General features: G+C 51.4%; 1 protein-coding gene across 2 annotated transcripts in view; it reads right to left on the bottom strand.

Moving 5' to 3' along the window:
- NADSYN1 (NAD synthetase 1) overlaps positions 1 to 17793 on the bottom strand; it is a 29199-nt gene that overhangs the window by 3379 nt on the left and 8027 nt on the right. For both annotated transcript variants that reach the window (XM_044680242.1, XM_044680243.1), the window contains exons 7-16: positions 17486 to 17574; positions 17261 to 17378; positions 16629 to 16760; positions 15310 to 15384; positions 14921 to 15045; positions 13014 to 13062; positions 9002 to 9104; positions 5795 to 5963; positions 5277 to 5412; positions 127 to 233 (exon numbers count right to left, since the gene is read on the bottom strand). In XM_044680242.1, coding sequence (XP_044536177.1) covers positions 127 to 233; positions 5277 to 5412; positions 5795 to 5963; positions 9002 to 9104; positions 13014 to 13062; positions 14921 to 15045; positions 15310 to 15384; positions 16629 to 16760; positions 17261 to 17378; positions 17486 to 17574 — 1103 coding nt within the window. The remainder of the gene's footprint in view (positions 1 to 126; positions 234 to 5276; positions 5413 to 5794; positions 5964 to 9001; positions 9105 to 13013; positions 13063 to 14920; positions 15046 to 15309; positions 15385 to 16628; positions 16761 to 17260; positions 17379 to 17485; positions 17575 to 17793) is intronic.

Here is a 17793-nt window from a genome sequence, read left to right as displayed (position 1 = left end):
AGCGGCACCTCTCACACCCAGCCTCCCCCTCTGGGCCTCTAAGAGATTCCGAGCGTGCCCCTGGCACAGACCCGGGTGGCACCCCTAACACTCCCCAATGGCAGCACTCAGACCCCCGGCACATACCTTTCATCCACGTTGGTGGAGCCGAGCACGAGGAGGCCCCCTCGCATCCCCCGGGCCCAGAAGCTCAGCTGGGCAAAAAGGTAGGCAAAGACCATCCTGACCCTCGCCTGTGAAGGAGGGCAGAGAAGAGTGTCGGGGGGAGGGAGCAGCGGTGCCTCTAACCGGGTCTGAGAGAGCCCGGCTCCCCAGGGAAGGGAATACCCAGCCCCCCATTTGCCCAGAGACTGAGCCAAAGAGCCTGGGCACCTCAAGTGGCACCAACACAGTAGCTGGCACCAGGGGTCTCTCACTTCTGCCCACTAGTCCCGGCCACCCTGCTCTGGCACAGCCTACAGCTTCAAGCCATGTGCCCACGGGCAGGTCCCTCCCCTTTTTGGGCCCTGGGGTTTCCCTGTGGGTGCCCGCCTCTGTCCTGTCCTGTGTCCAACTACACAAGAATGACAACATTCCCTCTCTTTCCATCAGTCAACAAACTTTCCCTATTGCTGCCCACCAGCTCCTCAGCCTCTCTGCGAGGCTGAGCTACGACCTCCCATGCAGAAAGCCTTCTACAACCCCAAAGGCAGCCCCTGCCCTCTGCTGTTGCCCCATTGGCCCCATCTATCCACAAGGAACACAGCCGGCTGTCAGTCTTCACAAAACACCTATAAGCCCCTCCTGAGTGCCAGGTATGAGCATGGTTATCCTTGCAGTGGCGACCCTTAGCCCCGGAGCTTGGCACATAGTGAGCACTGCATGTCTCCTGACCAATTGTGGCATCATCCCCAATAGCACCAACTCCTGCTGTCTCCCCATCTCCTGTGAATCCACAAGGGACTGTGATAATGAAATTAAATCTACCCTGTCCATCCTTAATCTAATCACCAAAGGTGAGAACAACCCCACCTAATTCACAAGTTGGAAGGTTTGGGACCCACGTGTGCTAGAGTGAGTGAAGAATCAGAATTTACTGACTGCCTCCTGGGCAATCCTAAGAACAGCATCTGTTGTGACTGGACACGTAAACTAAGAGGAAGGCACAGGAAGTGATGCAAAAGAAGCCCCTTTAAAAGAGAGTTCAGTAAGTTCAGTTTTTTTTCTTGTTCCTGACTTGGACCTGGAGGAGCACTGGACCTGAGACCTTAAGACTTTGGTGGGACTGTTCTTAAAGATTTCCCTTAGAACTACACGTGGTGAGTAAAGAAGGCTGACTATCTTTGCCTCTAGAGGGGCCCTTGATTGAGAGAAGTCCTCTGTTAATTGACTAAATTAACTAAATCCTTTGTTAATTGACATATAGGCTCTCTAGCTGGGCCTCTGGAACCCTGCCAGAGTGAAGCCCAGACTTGAATATAAATCTCATTTGTTACGTTAAATCTCTTACTCTACCTTCTCCTCATCTCTCTACTTCCACTCTCTCCTATATTTTGTAAATAAATTACAAAAATCATTTTAGGAATTGGTATTTATTCAGTTCCTTGGCAACCGCACATTTAAATATTAATATATCCAACCAAAAACCCACTTTTCCCTTTTACATTTAATGGCAACCAGAAGTTTGGAAAACGGATCCTCAATTTTTCAGATAGCCTAACAAGCCATGCTTCTTCTGCCATGACTCTTTACCCTCACCCTGCAGGCAGAACTCTGAGAGAACTCAAAATTCTCCTTCTGCCATTTTTGTGTCTGTTTTTTCTTTTCTCCCCATTCTCCCCAGCCACCAGGCTACTTTTCAGGGAAAGGGGAAAGTTACTTTGCTGACAAACACCATGATTTTGCTTATAGCTCCAGCAGCTTATTCCTGCCTGCCAATTCTTACATTCCTGATCGATCTAGTCGATGCAGGTATCCCCCTGCCCAGCCGGACCCTCCCTGGGGAGGAGAAGTCGTTTCTGATCTTCCCGACCCTCAACTGAGGGCTGATGGCCCCTCTAGGGAGAGTTCCTGCCATCACTAATTCCATATCCTAGCTGTTCCCTGTTCCTGCCTTACATTCCCGATCTTCCCATCACCAGCTGCCCACCTGACCCTCCCTAGACCCGGAGTGCCTGAAGCTGCTGCTGCCACTGCTTGAAACCTGGGAAGTATAAACCCCTTCTTTTTTATTGTGCATACCAGAGAATTTCCCAGGTGTGTTTCCTCTTAAATAATGACTTTTAACAGAGGAGAGCTTCTACGCCCATGAACCCCTCCATGTGTTTTTTTCCCAAGCCTGACCTAGTGCTTGTCTAGCCACCCTCCCCCTCCCCAGCCTGCTCCATGTGGGTTTCCCAATCTGTGGCTTTTCTAGCCCCTACCCCAATTGGCTTCCATTAAACCTCCTCAGACTCCACTGTTTTTTTTAAGTCTCAGTATCTTAATGTACTTTGCTGACTGTTGTTTTACGATTTAATTTTGCTGTTTTAGGTTCATATATTAATCTGATCGATACCTTTCTGTTATACTGAATCATTTTAAGCTAAGTTTTTGACTATTAGATAAATTCTGTTCGTGTTATTCTTAAACTCTTTAATAGTGAACAAGTCTATTCCGATTGGTAAAAAGGTTTTTAACTACACTGCTTGTAAGTTGTCATTTGCTTATATGGTATTTGCTAATTTCCTTAAGGTTTAAAATTTTTTTAAGTTTAACTGTATTAAGCTAATTAAATATCTATTCTGTTATATGATTCTTTATCTGTACCATTTCCCTATGGTTTTATTAAACAACATATTGTAAAAAGACCATGAACATCTTATACAAACATTTTTTAAGTTGTAAAAGCCCACAAGTCTTATGTATACTGAATTTGTCATCTCGCCTACCAAGATCACATGTTGCCTTAACAGTTTTTATTCTATCCTGACAATTGTATTCAACCTGAAGACTATGATGCCTTAGGAATTAAAATTGTAATTTTATAAGAAGTCTTTAGAATTGACTTTAGGCTACCTAGTAACTTCGGAGTAGGTAATAGGTTTATATAAATAAATAAATAAACAAACAGACAAATAAATAAATATGTATGTATATAAATATAATAAAGAATGTTGTCTTAAAAAGGTAGAGAAAACAAATAGAAGTTTCCTACCCAAACTTTTTATATAGTACACAGGAATCCAAAAAGAGCTCCTGTATGCATGATATTTTAACTCTTTATTTTAATTTACTTTCCAATCAAAAGGATCTAGATTTCCTAGTTACATTTTAGACCCAAAAGGTTTTTTATCAGACTTTTTCTAGGTTCTGTCCCACATTTGGATGGAAGCAGTAATAGATTTTGTTCAAAATATCTCAGCCAAGGTCGAATGATTTACTATACCTGTTGAATTTGTGACAAGTATACATTTTTTAAACATCAAACAGCAAGTGGTTATAAAATGGGTTTGTTTGCTATTGTCTTTAAATGTATTATTGTATTATTGAAATTTTGATACTTTCTTTGAATTGCATTATAAATCTTCTATTTTGTAAAAGCCATTTACACTCACAGGAGTTCATGGAAAAGCTTACAAGGAAATGGATCTCATTTTTGGGTGAAAAAACCTTTCACTAATTCTAAGCTATATATTTTTTATTTTTAAAACATTCTTTTATTTTTTTCCCTTGTATGTGCAATACAGTATTTGGGTTTCTTTTCTCTCTAATTTTTGTACTTGAAAACATTGTATTTTCCCCTGAATTTTTAAATTTTCTTATTGCTTTTCTTTTTCTTTTTAATAGAATAATTGATTTTTCCCCTTTTTTCTCATTTCTTGTACTTGAAGTACATATAATCAATATTAATCTTTTTTAATTTTACAGTAATATGTTTAATATATGAATATATGTTTGCTGTAATATTAACGCATACCCAAAAAGCTTTAGACTGTGGCAACCTGCCAATTATTGCTAAATATTATGGGACCGTGATTAATGAATCTGTCTGATTCCAGGAGAAGGGAACAAAAGAGCCAAAAGTTAAGGAGATAACCCAGTCCCAATAGGATTGGTGAGAAATTGCATAGTGCCTAGCAGCACAAAATAAAAAAAAGACCATATCAATCCAGGTAAGATGGTGGGGGTTTTGGGGTTGCAGCTGTTCTGATATATGTTAGAGGTCAGACATCCTTGAACTTCATCCTAGTCAAGTACCAAAGGTTGGCCATCATCCTAGCTCACACTATCCCTGAGAAGTGCAGGCAAATCAAACCAGGGAAAGATATTTCCCTTTCACACAAAAAAATTGATCCTTTTCTTTCTCTTATAAGTATGGCAACTTTCTGTATTCGTGGCTACTAAATGGGTAATTGCACAATTGCTTAAATCACTTTAATTGGGCCTTGATTTAAGGGCCTGTTACAAGTTTATTTTTCCCTACATTTTTGCACATAAGACTTTGACATTTTACATTTCATTCACAAGTTATTTTTTCTCTTTTATTTGGATTTTTTTAAATTTTTACTTCTTTTGCCAATTGATTCATACAAACCCATAACTCACCCATGTATCCTTAGCCAATTTGGGTGTTGGCCTTTACCCTCTTCAAGGGGGGGAATGTGTTATTAATTCTCCTCAGGGGAGTATGTATGTTTTATAACCAGAATTTATGTATTATAATCTATAATGTAAGGTTTAAATTCTTTTGAGAGTAATTTCAGGATAAGAAATTTTCTATCTCCCTTTTCTCTTTTATAGGACCTGACTACTGAGGCCAAGTGCCCCCCCGCCAACCACCCTGGGGTCAGTGTGCCTGCAGTGGGCACACAGGGCTGCTTAGGCTACTGCAGTGGGAGAAACTGAGGCAGCTTCCCACAAGAGGGGGGTGCCCAGATTCCTCCTTTCACCCCCAGCCAAAAGGGAGGAGGACCGTCTGGTCAACCAACAGGTGAGTGACCGCCATGGCTCACCATCCTCATGACCGCAGTAAAGGATGACTGGGCCTCCCGGGGCTCTAAAATCTGCAAAATGTTGGACGGCCTCATGCCAGCTGGAGCCCATGACCAAGTCCACAAGCCCCCACCAAGGGCGGTGGCTGTGCCAGGCCCCAGGATTTCCCAGGACGATCTCACGAGAGAGGCAGTCGGGACAAAGAAGTGGAGGGGCAGGGCCCCTCCCCGAAGGTAGGACGGGAGGAATCCAGCCCCAACCCCAAAGGAACCTCCCTAAAGAGCCCCCCACCATGAGACACCAGTGCCCCTGGCTGGACCCACCTGCACGTTCTGCAGAGCCAGGTCTTCCCGGTTGCTGCCTCCATGGACCAAGAATTGTGGCATCTTCCCAGTCACAATGCGGAAGATGTCAATGATGGCTTTGACCACTCCGTCTATGTTGAGGTTGATATGGTAGCTGCAGGGGAGACCAAGAGAGACTAGATCTGGCCCCAGACCCAACCTGGAGTGACCAACCCGGAGTGACCACAGAGGAGCAAACTGAGGCCAACCCCAGGCCCAAGCCCCATTAGAGGCCCTGGACAAGGGGCAAAGCCCCAGAGTCTGGACAGATCCCAAAAGGCAGGAGATGGCCCCACAGGAGACAGAAAGTGAGGTAGGAAACAGTCCCCCAGAAGCTGATAAGCCCCTCAAGTCCCAGGCCCCTGAGCCCCAGCCTCCCTAGTCTTGGTATCCCAAGCCCCAGATCCCCTAGTCCCAGCCCCCCAGTTCAGGCCCCCTGATCCTCAGCTCCCCAAGTCTTGGCCCCCCAAACCCCAGCTCCCCAAGTCCCAACCCACCTTCCGATCTGCTCAGCCAGCTCCTTGGCCCTGTTATACGTGTCCTTGGAGGAGTTCTGCGTGGCCATGTAGCACGTGGTCAGCAGGTGGCCACACAGTTTTTGGGGGTCCTGAGGGATGTAGTCATCGCGGTTTAAGATCCTCTGGATGTCAGCCAGCACCTCCTTATCTGCGAACAGGCCAGGGAGCCGAGCTCAGCCAGACACACGGACGCTCGCACCTGGCACAGATGCCACCTAGCCCGCAGCTGCTCAGTCTCCCTGCCACAGCTCTGGGCCCGGAGCCGCTCAGGGGTGGATGGCCGGGGATTGTAAGGGGGAAAAGGGGTTTTATGGGTTCGGTATATTAAAAGGTGGTCGCCAGGGGAAATTTCCCCAATTAAGGAATAATCTCAAGTTAAAATGGACTTTTATGGAAGTTTATTTATAATTAGGAAGATTGAAGGTAGGGAAATTGAGAGAGAGAAACTCTGGCCCGGACCAGAGGCCCGAACCAGGTAAGAATTTCGAGGCCCAGCAGAGGGGCACAGAGGTGAATTAAACAAGGCTTCTAGCCACAAGGCCTTTGACAATTAGAGAGGCCAGAGAGGCCTCCCTGAGGGTGGAGCCTCCAGAAATGCCAAGTGAAGAGAGAGAGAGTCAGCCTAACTTACCCACGTGACAGTTCAAAGGGAGGCAGTCAGAGGTCCCACCAGAGTCTCAGCATTTCTGGTTCATGGAGGAGTTGTTGGAATGCTCAGACTCTGGTGGGACCTCTGACTGCCTCCCTTTGAACTGTCACGTGGGTAAGTTAGGCTGACTCTGAAGCCTTGTTTAATTCACTTCTGTGCCCCTCTGCTGGGCCTCGAAATTCTTACCTGGTTCGGGCCTCTGGTCGGGCCAGAGTTTCTCTCTCTCAATTTCCCTACCTTCAACCTTCCTAATTGTAAATAAATCACCATAAAAGTCAATTTTGACTTGAGATTATTCCTTAATTGGGGAAATTTCCCCTGGCGACCACCTTTTAATATACTGAACCCATAAAACCCCTTTTCCCGCCCTACAGGATGGGGCAGCCATACAAAGCTGGGCAGACTCAGCCCGAGGCAGCTCGGGGCATGGGGGAAGGAGCTGAGCTGGGCCTGGAGAGTCAGGCAGACCAAAGTTCAAATCCAGGCTCAGACATGACCCTGGGCACCCTCTGTCTGCCTCAGTTTCCTCCTCTGTAAAATGGTAGCTGAGGCCCTGCTGTTGGTAAATATCAAGTAATAAACCAGGAGCCGCAATAAAATCTTCCACATAAATGACAAATGCTGGATCTTCAGAAAGGGCAGCTGCTGAGCCTCCACCACTATCATCTGAATTTCTGTTCAGGGCCCCCCTGAAGCACCCTCCGGAGCCCAGGCAGGGCTGACCTCTCATGCAGAGAGCCAGCACCACAGAGGTCAAGTCCAGGTGGCCTGAGGTCCCCCAGGGACCACCGAGCTCTGGGACACCTCACGAGGGGGGTAGCAGCCTCTCGGGGCCTTGGCCAGGGTCACACAGCATTTACTGACCCTTCCCGGCAGGCACCCAGTCTGGTGGCTCTTCCCTGGGATGTCCTAAGGCACTGCAGAGTCCTGCTCAATCGCAGGGCCACGGCCCAAAGGCTGAGAGCCGGAGGAGGGCCACAGGGACACTTGGAGGGCTGGGCCTGCCTCCAGAGACTGCCCTGAGCAGATCCCAGTAAGACTGGCCAAGGCAAAGGTGCCGGCACTTTCCACAGCCCAACGTGTCTCAGGAGTCATCTGCTTCACAGCAGAACTCAGAAAGGGAGGCCCAGACAGGACCCAGACTTGGGTCCTTCCCCCAGGGCAGCACTGGCGAACCTCTTAGAGATTGTGTGCCCAAACAGAACCTCTGAGCCACCTGTGAGCCCCCATGTTACCCCGACAGTGGAGGGCAAAGTGCTTGCATTGGGCGGAGGGGCAGAGGGGCAGGGTGCATGATTAGCCCCCAGGCACAGTGGTGGTAGGGTGGGGAATGGAGCAGCCCCCTCTGGCTTCCAGGGGCACGCAGGCCACAGACTCGCCAACACAGCCCTGGGGCCCCCTCCCACACAGGAAGTGGGGAGCTGTGAGGGCCACGAAGAGGGATTCAGAAAACCCAGATGCCCACACTGGACCCTTCAGGCTGTGGGAGGGCCTCACCGTCCCTGAGTCTGGCCCCATGTTACAGACAGGGAAACTGAGGCTCATAGGGGGGAAGACAAAGGCATGATCTTCTACTGGAAGCCAGACTATCAGCCCTAGGAGGGGCAGCCAGGGCATGATGTCAGGGCATGCCATCTGTCAATGATCTCCCTGCAAAAACGAGGTACCCACCTAACACACACCCACTGGGTGACTTGCTCTTTAACTGGGACTCCTGCCTCATACCCAAAGCCCCTGAGGTGAAGTCCCCAAGGCAGTGGGGCTCAGAACCGGGAGGCCTGAGACTCGAACGTGAAGCACCTCTCTCAGTTTGCCCCTCTGTGAACTGGGAATGAGGAACCTGGCCCAGGCCCCCTCTTTGGGCAGGCCAAACCACATCCATTGCTGCAGAGACCACACCCAGGGGGTTGTCACAGGCTCCCAGCCCCCATCTCATGGGGGCTTTCTTGTCTCTGCCTCGGGGAATCCCCAGCTTCCTGCAAGGGTCCTTCTGGGCACCGACTCCCCCATCTGGCCTCCTACGCCTTGACTCCTCCTGGTGTATTTAAGAGCCATCTCTGTGCATCTTGTGTCCCCCCAGTGAAAGGGAAGCCTCCTGTAGGCAGAGGCCGCTTCATCCAGGCTGTGCCCATCTGGCTGTGCCTGGCATAGGTGCCCACACCAATCAATAGCCAGGCACTAATCCCCTACTCTGTGCTGGGTGCTGGAGATGGAAAGACCCCAGTGCCCCAATAGCCAAAGCCGAGCACATTTAGGCTGACAGAAAAACAGAAGCGAGCTTTTTGAGGAGGAAATGCAGCTGGTGCCTGGAGAACAGGCTTCATGGAGGAGGGAGGGCCTGGGCAGATCCAGGCGGGGCCTGAGGAGGGTGTTCCAGGCCCAGAATGGACAAAGGCCTGGAGGGGGGAAGAATCACAGGCTGCACCTCAAGGCAGGTCTGGACTATTCCATGGACCAGGCGCCATCCTCATCCCCATTTTACAGTCACCAAGGCAGACCTGCTTAGGAGAGACTCCCAGTGGTGCCCCACCACTTACTTCCATTACTCACGGCATGGCATACTTGGCGGCACATGGAGTACACGATGCAGGCGGAGGCTGAGCTGTCCACTCCACCGCTAAGAGGGAGGAAGAATCCAGCCTTGAAAGAGCAAATTAGAGGAGACTGTAAGAAAATGGATGCCAGCGTGCTCCCTTCCATCAAGGCACGAGTGGACATCAGGGGCTTCCAACCCGTTGCCCAAAGGGACACAGGCATTCCCATCAGAAACACCCTTAAGTGGGGAAAACTGTGCCAGCCCACAGCTCCCCGTGACCTCTGAAAGAGCCAGGAGAGCGGGAGAGGCGCTACCAGACTTGAGAAGGCCATGCTTCCCAATTTTCACAAAAAACTCTAGATAGGCACATAAGCCACCCTTCGAGCCTGGCACATTTCAAGAATGGTGGATTTTTAAAATTATCCTGTACTTCACTAACTATGTATGTGTAAAAAATATTTTAACACTCAGCTTTACAATACTGAGTTCCAAGTCCCCCCGTTCCCTTTGAGAAGGCACTTTGATGTCCATAACACACTTTGCAAAGCCTACTTCCGCATGATCGTCCATCCCTAGTCTCTGAAGAGGACCACGAGATCATGTGTGGTCTTGACTCAAGCGTGAACCAGATTTCAGGAGGCCGAGTAGCACAGAGCCATCTGGGTCATCCAAATTCAGCAGCAGAATGACCGCTGATGGCCTGGGACTCCACGGATGACCTTGGCATCATTTGTATCTGAACTCTAACCCCGATGGCTATTCTCATCCACTCATTCTGCCAGGGGAAGTCTTTATGTGCCTGGGTAGACACTCCCTCACTCACGGGTTTGGGGTGTCAGTCCTACTTCCCCCAGCTTAGCCCATTTGCAGGGGAGGTTTACATGAGGCAAACTACGGCTTTTTGGAGCCACAGGTATGTGACAGACACCAGAGGTGGACACGCAGCCCTGACCCTCCTGAACACCCCAAACATCCTTCTTCTTAGATCACCCCTATCCCAAAAGAGACCAAATGAAGAAAAAGTAAAAAGAGTGCGCTTTGGTCTGCACCAGAGCTCCTCATCCTCTGTGGGGGAGGGGGGGGAAAAGGAGGGCATCTCTGGCCATTATCTTGTCTCATCATCTCACCTTCTATTGTCATCTCGTCTTGTACCAGCTTGTCTTGTATCATCTTATCTTCTATCATCATCTTGTCTCGTATCTATCAACTTCTCATCTTGTCTCATCATCTCATCTTCTATCGTCATCTCGTCTTGTATCATCTCATCTTGTACCATCTTGTCTTGTACCAGCTTGTCTTGTATCATCTTATCTTCTATCATCATCTTGTCTTGTATCTATCAACTTCTCATCTTGTCTCATCATCTCATCTTCTATCGTCATCTCGTCTTGTACCATCTCGTCTTGTATCATCTCATCTTGTACCATCTCGTTTTGTATCATCTTATCTTCTATCATCATCTTGTCTTGTATCTATCAACTTCTCATCTTGTCTCATCATCTCATCATCTCGTCTTGTATCATCTTATCTTGATTCAATTATCATGTCTTGTATCATCTTATCTTCTATCATCATCTTGTCTTTTATCTATGAACTTCGCATCTTGTCTCATCATCTCATCTTCTATCGTCATCTCCTCTTGTATCATCTCATCTTGTATCAATTATCATGTCTTGTATCATCTCGTCTTGTACCATCTCGTCATCTCATCTTCTATCGTCATCTCATCTTGTATCATCTCGTCTTGTATCTATCATCATCTCATTTTGTACCAGCTCGTCTCGTATCAACTTCTCATCTTGTATCATCCTCTCGGCCATTGTTGCAAAGTCACTCACAGAGGGTGATGCATTGTTGCTTTGCTGTATACACTGTTCCTCCGGCTCTGCTCCCTTCGCTCAGCATCAGTTCAGGCAAGTCTTCCCAGGTTTTTCTGTGAATGTCCTGCTCATCATTCCTGCTTATAGCACGGTAGTCTTCCAACGCCACTTATCCAGCCACTCCCCAATTGATGGGACATCTCTGTTTTCAATTCCCTGCCACCACAGCATGCTATCAATATTTTTGTACATATATGCAAATTTTTTAAATTTTCTTTGGGGTGCAGACCTGGTAATGGTATTACTGGGTCAAAAGGTATGCCCAGGAGCATCTAGGTTGCTCAGTAGATAGAGAGCCAGGCCTGGAGATGGGAGGTCCTGGGTTCAAAACACATCAGATACTTCCTAGCTGTGTGACCCTGGGCAAGTCACTTAACCCCCACTGCCTAGCCCTTACTGCTCTTCTGCCTTGGAGCCAATACACGGTTTGGATTCTAAGCCTGAAGAGTTTTTAAAAATATGCTCAGTTTTATAGCGTTGTGATGTAGAGAACCTGTATCCAAAGGATATTTAGTGAACAAACAGAGAAGGAAGCAGCAATCACACAAATAGCCAGGGTAACATCACCGAGATCAGGGGATTACAGGTTAACGTCATTGTCTTCCTCCGAGGGAGAAGTGGACCAAGAGAAGCTTTCGAGTAGCCTCAGAGCCATCTCTGGCAAGGCACATGACAAAGACTCTCGCAGAATTCTTGTGAATGAGGAGGAGCAGAAGTGAGATGAGAATCTAATCTGGTGGGTTCAAAAGCTCCAGGGCAACCCTGCAGTAGAGGGGAAGGAGTGCTGTATTTGCGGGGGAAGAGCCCTGGGCAAGTCACTGTTTAGGGCCTCCTCTGTCATAGTGGGACAAGGGTGATTCCCAGAAGGCTGCTGGGAAAAAAACACTTTTAAAAATCTTCCAGGCGCTCCAGAAATGGAGTGATTCCTCTCATTCTGAACTAGTAAAATAACTGGCTGCTGAAGGAGAACCATCAGCCCAGAGGGGGACATGTGTGTGATTTAATATTTCCATCAACATCTTCACTAAAAGTTATCAATGGCATGCTTAATAGGGAAGGGAAGGAGCATGGATATACGCTTCCTTCATACCAGGCATTAGGCTAAATACTTTACAAAAAGGATCTCATTTAATCCCGGGAGGTAGGTGCTGTTATTATACCATTTTACAGATGAAGAAACTGAAGGAAACAATGGTGAAGTGACTTGCCCAGGGTCATACAGCTATTGAGTGTCTGAGGCTGGACTAGAACTCGGGTGTTCTTGACTCCAGGTCTGGCACTTGGTACACTGTGGCATCCCCCAGCTGCCGCCTATGGAGAGTTTTAGTGGATTCCAAGCTGAATGAGTCAACAGCAGAAGGAGGCAGAAAAAACAATGATGGCTAACCCGGGCAGCCTCTGGAGAGAGAACCAGGGAGATGACAAGTCGGCCTGACTCAGGACAGTGCAACAGTAGCATTGTGACCCAATCCTGGGCACCATCTTGGAGGAAGGGCACAAGCCCGCTTGAGATCACTCAGAAGACAATGACCAAGAATGGCAAGAGAAATGAAGAATGTGCCCTCAGAAGATTAGCTGATGGAGATGTAGGCGTTAGTCCTGAAGGAAAGACTTGGGCCATGAGACAGTCTTGAACAGTTTCCATGGGGATCAACCCTGTCGAACCCTGTCAAACTGTTCATCCCCAAAACAGAGCAAAGATAAATGCTGGGGGAGCATCCCATGGGGAGGAGCTCTCCCAAGTATGTGTCTGTGGGGGGCTGCCCAAAGAAACCTTGGCTTCCTTCCCACTCGAGGCCTCCCAGAACAGTTGAACAGCCCCGTGTTGGGGGTTTTGTAAATGAGGTTCTGGTCCAGGTCCATGTGGGGCTAGACGGTCTCTGAGGTTCTCTCCAGCTCAGAGATTCTGAGAGATGATCCAGCGGAGGGATGTCCGCGGAAGGCCAGAGGCAACAGACCTCACAAGGATGCCCATGCGGGCAGACGAGCCAACCCCAGGAGAATCCTTGTCACTCCTGGCAAGGGCAGATCAGCATCCACGGACCAAAAGAACTACTGAAGGAACTCCCATTTCTGAGATGTTTTAGGGTTCCCACGAGCACACGCAAACACAGACGAACCCAGATGTCTCACCTGCTGACTGCGCCTCAAGTAATCCCAGAGCCAACATGCAGGGCCAAGGCTGCCAAAGAACCAGAAAACAGAGGGTTAAGGTGAGCTCTGTATGTGCATGAGCCCAGGAGAAGCCCTCATCCATTTGGAGGGGCCCAGAGGCACCAACCAGAGCCAGTCAGGGGGGACTAGAAGTCCTCCCTCTCCCAAGACTTGTCTGTCCCATACATCAACCCATTCATTAGACTATGAACTCCTTGAGGGTAGAGACTGTCTCCGGCACTTCTGTATCCCCAAAGGCTTGTTCTCATGCCTGATGTAATCCACTCGTGTTCCAGGAATCGTGCCTCCATCTGTTTTTCTATTATCTCTCATTTATCTATCCATGTATCCATCCGTCTACAATCTACCAAGTTATCTGGTTATCACCCGAGGCTCAGCTCTCCAGCTCTCTCTCCACTACGTAACGGTCATCTCTCTGTCCACGTGTCATCTTTCTGGTTACTCACCTATCGATCTACCCAGCCAGTCGGCCATTTACCAATCATCTATCTCATTATCTACTGATTGATTTCCCCATCAATTGAGCATCAAGCTGGCTGGCTATCATCTATGTAGTTATCTATCAATGGTACCTAGCCCCATCCATCCTTCCATCCATCCATCCATCCATCCACCATCCATCCGTCCATCCACCATCCGTCCATCCATCCATCCATCCATCCGTCCATCCATCCATCCATCCATCCATCCACCATCCATCCACCCGTCCATCCACCCATCCATCCGTCCATCCATCCGTCCATCCACCATCCATCCATCCATCCATCCATCCATCATCCATCCATCCATCCATCCATCCATCCATCCATCCATCCATCCATCCATCCACCTATCCATCCGTCCATCCATCCATCCATCCATCCATCCATCCATCCATCCGTCCATCCACCATCCTTCCATCCATTCATCCGTCCATCCACCATCCATCCATCCACCTATCCATCTGTCCATCCATCCATCCATCCATCCATCCACCCGTCCATCCACCCATCCATCCGTCCATCCACCATCCATCCGTCCATCCATCCCTCCATCCACCATCCATCCGTCCATCCATTCACCATCCATCCATCCGTCCATCCATCCATCCATCCATCCACCTATCCATCCGGCCATCCATCCATCCATCCATCCATCTACCATCCATCCATCCATCCGTCCATCCATCCATCCACCTATCCATCCGTCCATCCATCCATCCATCCATCTACCATCCATCCATCCATCCACCATCCATCCCTCCATCCATCCGTCCATCCACCATCCATCCATCCGTCCATCCACCATCCATCCATCCATCCATCCATCCACCATCCATCCATCCACCCATCCATCTACCATCCATCCATCCATCCATCCATCAATCCATCCATCCGTCCATCCACCATCCATCCATCCACCATCCATCCGTCCATCCACCATCCACCCGTCCATCCATCCATCCACCATCTAGCTATTCATTTATCTACCCGTCCATTTATTGATCATCTACCCAGCCTGGAGAATGCTCTTAATGACTCTTCAGAACCAGAACAACTCAAACAGCTCCTTCCTGGGGACAAGACACCGAGGACGAAGCCTTGTTTGGGGGCAGAGGCTGGGAGGCCCCTCTGAGCAGAGGAGTCACATCCTGGGGCAGCTTGGATGACTGGATTTGGCTCTCAGGCTGGATAATTCTGATCCAAAGAATCTGGACCAAGAAAGACTCCTGAGGACCAGCCCTTGAGACCGCCAACCCCCAAAGGCAGGGCCTGTGTGCGCCGTGGGCATTCCCGGATCACCCGGGCACAAAACTGCCCATGCGGGTTCTTGTTGGCGAGTGAATGAATGAATGGGCCGATGGGTGGGGGGTCAAACAGACCTACCTGATCTCCTCCCCAAGGCTATGGAAGTGCCACTGGAAAGGCTCTGACGGGGGGACCAAGAAGTCATCGTGGCATGACAGTGAAAAGTCAACCTTAACGCGATTGTAGGGAATCACTTTGCTGGCCTAATTGGGGAGACAAGATGCGTGAGACCTTGTCAGAGACCGGGCCGACCCGGCCAGAGGCCAGAGAGCCAGACGACTGCCCATCATCAAGCAGAGGAGGAAACTGAGGCCCAAGGGAGGAAGTGGCCAGTCCAGGGTCACGCAGGGCCTCAGGAAAGAAGCCAGGACAAGGACTGAGGCCGCTTCCTCCTCCGCCAAGAGACCCTCCATGGCTCCTACCGCGGATCTCCCCCACCGGGCACTCGGACCCACAGACATGCTTACCATCAGGTTACGTGCAGAAATTTCAGCTCTGAAGCTTCGAATGTCCTCCAGGTCGACGGTGGCCGTGAGGACCTCCTAGGAGGAGAGAAGATGGGAAAGAGGCTGGATCTCACCCAAAAAGGGAGAGCCAGCCGCTGCCACCCTCTCGAAGGGCTTTCCTCACAAGGGCCCCCTGGGGGGAGTGCGGGCTTTCTCCCACTCCACAGACCAGGAAACGAGGTGGAGAGGGTTCAGCATTGGGCCCTGGGAACGGGCAGAACCAGGACTCCAAGCCAGCTCCCTTGTGACCGAGTGCAGGCGGGGCCGCCAAAGACTGCCCTGAGGATGGCTGGCCACATGCCAGTGCCAGAGTGGATGCCAACAGCTCCCCCCATCCATGTCTCCTACGTGGCCATTCCTGACCCCCTTCTCTCCCGGGGTCCCACATTTAATGCGGTTCTCCCCCAAAATCCAGGCCCACGCCAGGGATCCCAGCCGCGCATCAGCCCCCGAGTCACTCTGTGGCCCTGGGCAAGTCACTTAAGCCTCATTGCCTGGCCCTCACCACTCTTCTGTGTCAGAATGGACCAGGAGGCAGAAGGGGAGAGGCCTGAGCTGGCCTGAGGAGGCCAGAACGCCCAGGTGAGAGCTCCCAGGGAGCCACAGGCAGCGGCAGAGGCTTAGGGAGGAGAGTCGGGCAGCAGGGAGCCACACTGACCAGAGAGGGAGGCTGAGGCTGGAGGCTGCTGCAGTGATGCAGAGGGAGATGGGGAAGGCCTGATTGGGGGGGGGGGGGGAAGGCAGGGGATACCGAGCCAGGAGAGATCATGGAAGAAGAATTAAGAAGTTGCCAGCAGAGCAGCCAGGGGGGCAGGAGACAGCAACGGGTCTGCAGCAGCTCCAGGAGCATGGCAGGGGCAGGATGACACCCTCGACAGGAAAAGCAATGTGGAGGGGGTGACACCCTTAGCCAGGGGTCCCCACCACACCCTGACATCGTGCCGTATTTGCCCAGGATGCCTGCGTTCATCCGGGTCCACCAAGAAGGCATGAGCTCCCTGAGGGAAGCTTCCTCTTAGCTCCCCAGAGCCAGTGTCTGGTGGGCATTCCTTGGTGTTTGCCAGCTGATGGAAGAGCAGCCCCTTCCCACGGGGCTGAGCAAGGGGATGGACACGGTACCGACCCCTGCCTTCCTGGCACAGGCCCCCCCCACTTTCCAGAAAAGCATCAGAGGCGGAACCCGGGCCCCCAGCTAGCGTGCAGTCGCCGGCCTCGGGGCAGGACGATGGCCCACAGAGAGGGGCGGCCGTCCTCCCCTTACGCCCTCTCAGGCTCCTCACCACATCGTCCAGGGAAAACTGCGTTCCTTGGGCGATCGTGGCACCATTCAGCGAGATCATGGAGCAGCCGTCGTAGTAGAGCCGGTCTCCATCACAGCCCTTCTGATTGGCCAAGAGGTAAACCCCCCCGTTCTGGGAAAGAAAAGCCAGGGTCAGCCACGGACGGTCCAGGGGCACCCAGGCCGTTCCGGGGCTGCCTCCCCTTTCTGTGGCGAGAAGACCCAGAGGTGGGCCTGGAGCCTCCCCCCGGCCCCCTTCCCCGTGTCCAGGAAAGAGTCCACCAGAGACAAGCTGCTCCTCAGAGCCGAGGGGCACCCTCTGGCACAGGGCCTGGCACACGCCGGGCACCTCCTAAATGCCCGAAGTGATTCTGTGACAGGGCCCGGAGGACGGAGGCCTAGAGGGGTGGCCAAGGCCTGTCCGGCCTGCTGCCTAAAGAGCCCGCAAGGAGAAGCCGTGGGAGGTGGACGCTTCTACCAATCCACGAGCCCGGCCGGTCCCGGCTCCGTTCCCAGGGCCTCCCCCTCTCCCAACAACCAGGCGGGAGAAGCCTGGCGCCCACGGCCGGGGCTCCGGGGCTCCGGTAACCAAAGCCAATGGCCCCCCTGGTCCCCCGGCCCTCAGGGACCCACCTTCAAGGTGGCCAGGTTCACCAGCTCCACCCTGGCGTGGGCCTTCCGCAGCACGTGGTGACTCCCCGAGGAGTTGGTGAAGACCTCGACGCCATCAAGGCCCATGTCGATGTGGGGGCTGGAGAGAAGCGGGAAGGTCAGCGCCCCGGGCACCCCCGCCCGCCCGCCGCCGCCGGGGAGCAGGGGAGCAGGGGAGGCAGGGCCCGGCCGGGCAGCCGCGCTTACCTGTGCGGCATCCACAGCTCCTCGCAGATCTCGGTGCCGATGCACGTGTCTCGGGTGGCCAGGACGACATCCCCAAAGGGAACGATCTCCTGCGGGCGGGAGGAAGGGCGCCCATCGGGCCCTCTTCAAGAAGGTGCAGCGCGGCCCCCCCCAGCTGGATCCACACGAAACCACCGAGACCCTCCCAGGTTTGGGCACAACCCGGGGCAGCCCTGATTAGCCGCCGGGAAGGCCCGGCTAGAACCCAGGCCCAGCGCAAAGGCCCGCCTCCACCCAGCTCCGCTGCCAGGAAGGTGCCCCCCCTGCCC

Source organism: Gracilinanus agilis, chromosome 6 (genome assembly GCF_016433145.1).
Source record: "Gracilinanus agilis isolate LMUSP501 chromosome 6, AgileGrace, whole genome shotgun sequence".
NCBI classification, from domain to species: Eukaryota; Metazoa; Chordata; class Mammalia; order Didelphimorphia; family Didelphidae; genus Gracilinanus; species Gracilinanus agilis.
The sequence above is the reverse complement of the archived record's forward strand: the minus strand, read 5'-3'. Positions and strand labels throughout refer to the sequence as shown.